The sequence below is a fragment of the Ambystoma mexicanum genome, chromosome 3p (assembly GCF_040938575.1).
Source record: "Ambystoma mexicanum isolate Mex_15411 chromosome 3p, UKY_AmexF1_1, whole genome shotgun sequence".
Lineage (NCBI taxonomy): Eukaryota > Metazoa > Chordata > Amphibia > Caudata > Ambystomatidae > Ambystoma > Ambystoma mexicanum.
Genome location: NC_090925.1, coordinates 20273739 through 20282240, shown reverse-complemented (window position 1 = coordinate 20282240; position 8502 = coordinate 20273739). Strand labels below are relative to the sequence as shown.

Sequence of the window (8502 nt, the reverse complement as noted above, 5' to 3'; positions counted from 1 at the left end):
TTTGGCTTGTTTGATGGTCTTTCCTAGTTCTTTTTTCTTTTCCATTATTTGCCTGTTATGTTTATGAGTGTGAGTCTTAGATTGATTAATTTTTGTCTTATTTGTGGTCACAAATGGTTTCAACAGCCAGCCATGTTCTATTTTTTCTTCCTCTTGTAACAGTGAAAGATGGAAGGTATTCATCAGTCCAATGGTTTGTTTCTCCGATATTCTTAAACAGTTTGTGGCGTTGTTCAGATGTAATGTTGATAGTTGTAATTTTTCCGGTTCCAGTAACTCCATTGACCTTTCTATTGCAATTTTGTTATGATCGTTGTTATTAGAGCTTTGGTTCAGGACTTTTATGATTACTTCAGGAATTCATGGAGATGTGTATATGTAATCCAAACATGCTGCCGAGGAACCTCTTGTCCAGGTCGGTCCTAATGGAATATCATCAGCACAATGTCCATAACTCAGTGTCATCTGTCTTTTGTCCATTTCCTTGGACCATAAGCGAGCTCCCGGTGTTAAAATCATGAACTCTATTTTCTTTCCATCCTTATCAAATAAATGTATGTTGGGGTCTCCACATATAATCATACCTGTTTGTTCATTTTTCAAATACATGTCATCAATGGCCGATGACACTGTATCAATGAAAAGCTCTGCATTAATAGCACTAGGGTTCCAATACACGTTTATGATCCCTCATTTTGTTGTCCCTTTGTTATTTCCTTGTTCGTGCATTTTGATTTCAATTATGGAAATTTGTATTGAGGGATTTGGATTTATTATTCCCTTCAATTCCAACGCACCATTTCTTTTGATCAACATTAACAATCCTGAAGCTGGGCGGCCTTTGGATTGTTTGATCGCAGAGTTCATATACACTAGAAATCCATCACAAATTGGGATCCTATCAAGCCATGTTTCCTGTAAGCATGTTATTTGATAATGTGCTAAAACCTGCATTTTCTCCATGTAGCAGGTGGCCTGAACGTCTGGTATTCCATGAACAGATAGATACCTGAGGTTTCTGGATTTGGATTGGTCGTTAATAATTCATTGAGTCCATGATTGTTTTTTGTAACTCCCAAGCTTCATATTCACAGTGATTTGGTCTTGCTGACGAATATGGTTGTATTTCGCTATTCGAGTGGTTTGTTGATCTTGAATCATTTGCAACTCGTTCGTCCTTATCTTCAGGTTGCCTGCCCATTTTCATGCAGTTTAGCCATTGGTTTGTTCTCATGAGATCTTTTTGTTCTCTATCCTTATTACCACCATTTACATTAGACAGCACCATCGCTAGAGTTTGAGATGTTTTGAGATGAACGTAGACTCTATCAGTTGAATCCCCGCGGTAAAATTCATCTAAATTAATATCATTTGATTTTACTTTCTTTAGCTGTCGAATGGCATTTAACAGTCTAAGTATATTAGTTATATTTAAGACTAGGCCGTCATCCTTTGTATGTAAACTTTCTATCAATAATTTATATTCTAACAGTTTTCTCTTCGGGTCCAGAAAAATAGGTGCTATAAGGCCACTGACTTTTTGAGGGGAAGTTTTGTTTGCTATATCCTCGTTTTCAGTTTCCCACATTTCGGATTTCATTAGTTCTTTCAGTGAGTCTTGTGATATGATACTGTAGTCTGTCTCCAAGTTCAGTGTATCATCGTCTGTTATATTTTCACAAGGTAGATCACATATTTCTTTATTTATAGTATGACCCTCTTCATATTCGTCAATGACGATTAGGGAACAATTCTCTCCATTATTATCTTCAACATCTATCAGTTCAGACGTTTCATGTACGTAGAGCGACAGGTTCATTAGGATCTCTTTTTTGAGTAGTTCTTCCGGAGTCCGGATGACTGATTGTCCAGCCGGGGTTGAATTACTTTTTCCCCCAAGCAAGTTATCTTTTGAGGTTGGTACGTTTTTCTCACGTTGGGGGTTTCCATTTTTTACAGGCATTGGCAGGTTTCGTAAGAATGCTCTCGAACCTCTATTTGTGTTCTTTTTTTGTCAGGAGATCTTTATTTCATTCAACAATCTTTGGATTTTTGTTAATTTACCAATTTTTTTGTCGTTCAAAGATTGGAAAAGTTTCAGGGCATTGTTGGCTTGGAAGTTTGATGTTATCCTTCCGTTGCGGGGCCTGATCTGGCAATTTCTTATCTTTTTCCTTTTGTTGTTGTGTTGTCTTAACTTCTATGATGGCCTGTGACACATTCGGCATATTAGATTTTATCCTTGCAACATTTGCTAAATCATCACTGGATCTCTTGTCCGGATTGATAATCGGACCAGCTGATGTACTCATCCCATCATGAGAGTCTTTATTTGTTTGACTTGCTGATTGAACTAACAATCTATGTTGTGATTCATTTTCATTGTCACAAACAGATTTCTTTTGCTTGTCAGTCAATATTTCCAAAATGCTTGGAGTCAATTGGGCTTTCTCAGCCCTATCGTTCCTTGCAATACCAAATAGCCTTAGTTGCCGTTTGGTTAGAAGCCTCAGCTCCCTGGTCCAGATTGAATTTTTGTAGCAAATTATTCCAGATATGTTTGTTTGCTGTGGATCATTGCTAACAATGTGGCTTGATCCTTCATTGACGCTTCTATGTTTGTAGAGTTTTATAAACGGTATAAGAGTTTGTTATGTCACTGTCATCATTATATTCTGAAGTTCAACCATTGAGGTCATAATAGGTTCACGCAAGGAAGCTCCGTGATAATTGCATTTACACTTCTCTCTTGGTTCATTTGGTAGAATTTCCTTTGTTATTTGGTGGTCAATTAGATTTGGAGCCCTATGCTCCTCTTCCTTTGTTTGGGCAGATTTTGCCTCTAACTGCTGCTGGGAAGAATCGTGGTCTATGATTGCATTGTCTTTGGTTAAATACGAAGTGAACGTCATTACTGCTCTTATAGTAGTCAATTTTAATTATTTGCGGAGCCAATGATTTGGTTTCTCTTTACGTGATTCGCCATATCTACGATTTCCGATACATCTAATGACAGCGTTCCATACGTTTCATTTGAATCAGTATTGTTGTCGTTAAATTTGGCACCTGTATACCTCTTCTGGCATATTTGTCTTGCCATGCTTGTTTTGCTTTGAATGCTTTCAATTTCTGGGACTGAGATGCTATCATACTGCAATGTTCGTTTTCATCAGTTTTGCTTTCCAGCATTTGCAAGCTGTGTAATGATTCCTGTCGGTTTGCTAACCATTTAGTGTCATTTACAAGGGGTTGAGAGGCACTCAGATACACATTCTGACCAGGAACAGGGTTGCACTCAAGTAAATCATCAGAGTTTGTTGGATGAATTATCTCCAAATTCTCGTATGGCCCAAATGTTCAATAGATTATTGTTATAGGGTAAAAGAATCTCCCTTTATGATGAAGCTTTCTAGGTTTGGTGTTTAATAATTCCATTAGAATTGTGGATTAACCACTATATAGACGTTGACTCTGCTAAATAAAGTTGTCATGTAATTCTGCTATAGTCCTTATGTTATCAATCCAGGTAAGTATTAGTCTATATGCTCACAATCTAATGCCTGTTTACAAGATATAATGAGTGCATATTCCATTTCATTGTACGAAAACTTATTAGTAAACAATCTGATTATTTGTAAATACATCTTGGAACAAATTGTATGATGTCACTGTATATACAATGTGTATACAAATTATTATTATTATAGATTATAATATGATATCATATATATCTACTTTGATCCTTCCCTGACGTATATTCTAATCTTGAATTCAAGCCTTCCATGGTGTATGTTTCTAAAAGTGAATTCACCTAGGTTTTACTAATCTTTGAATTTCAGAGTTCATTATAAGAAGCAGTTCAAACTGAACTCTTCGTTCATTCCGGCGTCATGCTGTTAAGAGTTTCTATCCAATGAACTTCCCTTAGGTCCAGGTGTTTTGCATGGTTTCCTCCTCTTAGTGCTTTTTTGACCAATTCCAAAATTATTACTTTCAACTGAGCCACAGTATGTTTCTTTTCTTCAAAATGGCGAGCTGCCGGTGACTTCGCATTGTGTATTCTAATATGACTCTTGTGCTCGTTCCATCTTTCTTTCTCCTTCCTTTGAGTTTGTCCCACATAGTATATGCAGCAAGGGCAACCTAGTGCATAAATTACGGATTTAGAATCACATGTGGCATAGGCACAAAGTTTTATTTTATTCCCCGTCTTGGGATGCCTCACATATCCTCCTTTCATTATGTTGTTGTAATTACAACAGCTAAGGCATGGGAAAGTTCCAATTTTTCTTTTGCTTAATGTCAGTTGTTTCTCTTTTGGTGGTCTCTCTGCTTTAATCAGCTGGTCTTTGAAATTACAACCCTTTTTATATGCTATTATTGGCGGTTTGGCGAACAATGTCTGCAATTCGGTATCCAGTTGTATCAGACGCCAATTCTTCTTACTAAGTCTAGTTACCTGATGGCTCTGTCCTGAAAATTTAAGTGTGTATAGGAAAGGTGTATCTTTGTTTCCCATTTTAGGTGACAGAAGGTCCTTCCTTTGTATTCCTGTCGTTTTCATTCTTGCTTTGTCTATCACCATTCGGGGATAACCTCTTTCCAAATATTTTTCTGTGAGGATCGCATTTTCTTGGGTTAGAGTATCTTCTGTGGAGATAATTCTCTTAAGTCGGATGAACTGACTATAAGGTAAATTGTTCTTAAGATGCTGAGGATGGTTACTTAGGTAGCGTAATGAATTGTTCACATCGGTTTTCTTATGGTAGATAGATGTTATTATTTCTGTTCCTCTTATGTCCAACTCTGCATCCAAAAAATGCAATTTAGGATCCCCTACTTCCATGGTGAAAAAAATCCTCTCATGTGCCGCGTTGATGTATCTCAAGAAGTCTTCCAACCTTTCTTTGCTTCCTCTCCATAGTACGAACACGCCGTCTATGTATCTTTTCCAAAAAATGATATTTCATTTCCATTCGTCCTTGTTTAATATTTTTCTACTTTCAAGGTGATGCATAAATAGATTTGCATATGCTGGGGCCATCAAGGACCCCATAGAGGTGCCCGATGACTGTAGGTAAAATTGATTCTTGTGTCTAAAATAGTTGTTGATCAGGATTATTTTACTTGAGTTCCATAATGAATTGTTTGTTGGCTGGACAGTCTTGACTGTCCAATAGTGCCCTTTCCAATGATTCCCGGCCATCCTGATGTGGATGTACATAACGACTGTACATCAAATGAAACTAGTAAATCTGTTTCCCCAATTTCATGTAGTGCTTCCAGTGTTTTTAGAAAATCCGTAGTGTCTCTTAGGTAAGTGTTTGTTTTTTGTACTATGGGCTTTAAAGCCCTGTCAACATAAATTGCTAACGGGTTGAAGACACTGTCCGTGCCTGCTACAATTGGACGAAGTGGTGATTTCTTTGTATCTTTATGAATTTTGAGTAATCCGTAAAAAATCAGTGTGATTGGATGATTGTTCAAAAGAAACTTTTCAGTTTTTTCAGAGATCCAATCCTGTTCCACAGCTTTCTCCAAAGTTGCTTTAGTGATTCTTGCGACCTCTTGTGTTGGGTCCTCATTTATTTTACTATACGTAGTTTCGTCGTGTAGTAATGTATTTATCTGTTCCGCGTAGAATGTAGTGCCCGTTATTATTATGGCTCCGCCTTTATCTGCTGATCCGCCTTTATTACGTGATGACGCGTCTAAACAAAAGGCCGCCATCTTGAAAAAGAAGCCGCTATCTGGCTTCAGAGCAGCACTACATTCAACACGGAAGGATATTGCAGCAGGTAATGAAACAACAGTAGTTATACTGGTTCTTTGAGAGCATACATTCTAGAGATACAATTAGAATTGGGATTACCCCATATACTCTGTTTCTTTAACAGAGCCAACTGCAAAAAATTGATTCTTGGAATTCTTGTAGCTATTTCTAGAAGCATCAAAAAATACACGTCGCACAACGGGTTTTCAAGCAGGCATGTCATCCAGGTAAATATGTTGTTGGAAATGTCAGAATAGATGAGAAAAACAATTTTCTAAATAGAACACAAAGATTGACTATGGCTTCTTTCTAAATCTTTATAGACACAGAATACAGTATGAAGAATTAATACTGAAAATACGGAAGATATAGCTCCTGAGGAAGGGAAAGCATTCCCGAAACGCGTAGAGCTACCCATTCAAAATTAACAACAATATAGACAAAAGAAATTGGTTATGGATGGTTGATTATTATTTTTTTTTAAATTGCATAAATATACAGTTCTGAGTATAAATTCGGATGAATGACTTTTGTATTATAATATTGAGCAATGTGAAACACTGCTTTTGCTTGCCAAAAAGGTGAAAAATTACTGATCAACAATATAAAATGCACTTTACTTGAACAATCTGTTTGACGTCATTATACACACAGTAGGGTGTGCGAGGGACGGGAGAGATCCACCAGTTGATGGACATCTGTTGTATCCACATTGGTCGAAACCACCCAGTGCCAGGGACGGTAATTCTCCCTTGCACCCCACTAATTTACATGAACCAGTACATTAACCTTAGGAGTGCTTCAGATTACTTTGTTGTCTAGCCCTTGCAATAAGGGGACAGGTTATATTTTCACTACCCCTATCAGCCCCCTGAAAATCTCTTCCTAAGAGTTAATATTGCTTCAACGAACAAGACATAGAGCAGGTTAACATAAAATAATTTGTGGGCAGGTAACAGGACCCACATGATAGAATTACCATTTGCATCAATCAAATGAACGCAGGTGGCTTGGGACATGTTCCTTTAAGCAAACAGCTTCCCTGAGCAGTGACTTTCTATCTGAAGCAAGCACTGTCCTTCGTCTCTGAAGCGCAAAATCTATAGCGTATACAGAAGATTACACAAACAAGCACAGGAGGAACAATTTGGGGATTGCCAGAGGCCATGATGCTGTCATCTAGCAACATAATGGAGATAATTCTGAACGGGGTCCTCTCGGTGATGGGACTGATGGCAAACACCTTCATTCTCACAGTGAATTTCATGACCTGGATGAACAGAGCCAATGAGTTCAAGGCCAGCAACGTCATCATCTCTAGCCTGGCAGTCGCCAACTTTTGTCTGCAGTCTGTACTCTTTTCAGGCTGTATTTTATATGTTTTCTGGAGGGAAATCTTTGTTTTGCCCTTTGTCTACAAATCATATATTACTTTGGAAATGTTATTGGCTGATTCCAGCCTCTGGTTTGCCGCCTGGCTCTGTCTCTACTGCTGCATGAAGATTGTGAACCTCACACACCCGTTATATGTGTGGATGAACGCCAGATTCCCAAAGATTGTGCCCTGGCTACTCATGGGCTCAGTGATGGTCTCCTTGGCAAGCAGCATGCCAGTAGCATTGGACATCCATTTCGGATTGACAGCCAACCAGCCATGCAACGTTTCCAGTGAGGCTTCCTCAAATATCTCAGGTGATGCATTCACTGGAAACCTCCTGCTGCTGAGGGAGTCAGATGATGGATTCCCAGGGGACCACCTGCTACTGAGGGAGTCAGATGATGGATTCCCAGGGGACCACCTGCTACTGAGGGGCTGCACCACCAGCTGTATTGTGCAAGTTGTTGCTGTGTCACTTCCCTTCACCCTGCTCTCCTTCTCAGCTGGAACAAAGATCGCCTTCCTGTACAGACACATGAGGCGGATGGCACAGAATGCAGGCAGCTCAAGTGGCCCGGATCCTAATGCTCACTTGGACGCTCTGAAAGCAGTATCAGCGTTCCTTACTCTCTACATCCTCTATTATCTGGCGACATGCCTGAGATTATTTCAAGTTTACACTGTTGAAAGCTTTGGTTTTATTATGTGTGAACTGGTGAGGTATGCGTTCCCCACACTCAGTTCCACAATCCTCATTTTTATAAACAAGAGTCTGAAGTCAAATCTGGCCAATGTCTTTTGTCATGCCTCATGCTGTGAAGGGGAGGCTCGGGAGAGGTCTCCTAATCCTGGGATCCTTCTACATCACAATCCTACTCCAGTAGCATCAGACAGTGTGGATGCTTGCATCCTTCCACATCACAATCCTACTCCAGTAGTACCAAAAAGTGTGGATGCTGGCATCCTTCCACAACACAATCCTACAACACTAGTATCAGAAATCGTGGATGCCGGCATCCTTCCACATCACAATCATACTCCAGTAGTCTCAGAAAGTGCAGATTGTATCAGAACATGGGGAAGTGAGGCACTTTACCCTTTCAAGATTATCGAGTGAGAGACATAGCTCAGATGGGACGAGTCAACGTTGCTAACGTCTCGTAATGCCTGAAATCCCCATACAAGTAGAAGGAAGAAATGTGCAACTACATCTCTAATCAGACTGTGCAAAATTGAATTCTGAATGACTTATTGCCCAATATTAAGTGCTCGGATTACTGAAACACTTGTGAGCAGTAGCTGGTACTGAAAACTGTGGGATACATGGAAAGCAGCAGTAGTTGTGTTAGGA

General features: G+C 39.2%; 1 protein-coding gene across 1 annotated transcript; it reads left to right on the top strand.

Moving 5' to 3' along the window:
• Positions 1-6939: 6939 nt before the first annotated feature.
• LOC138579670 (taste receptor type 2 member 1-like) lies at positions 6940-8268 on the top strand. Its single transcript, XM_069649909.1, has one exon. It carries the CDS (start codon positions 6940-6942, stop codon positions 8266-8268), a length of 1329 nt encoding a protein of 442 aa, XP_069506010.1.
• Positions 8269-8502: the final 234 nt, after the last annotated feature.

Excerpts from the sequence above, each read along its gene's own strand:
- LOC138579670 (XM_069649909.1), top strand. The coding sequence starts at position 6,940 with ATGATGCTGTCATCTAGCAACATAATGGAGATAATTCTGAACGGGGTC.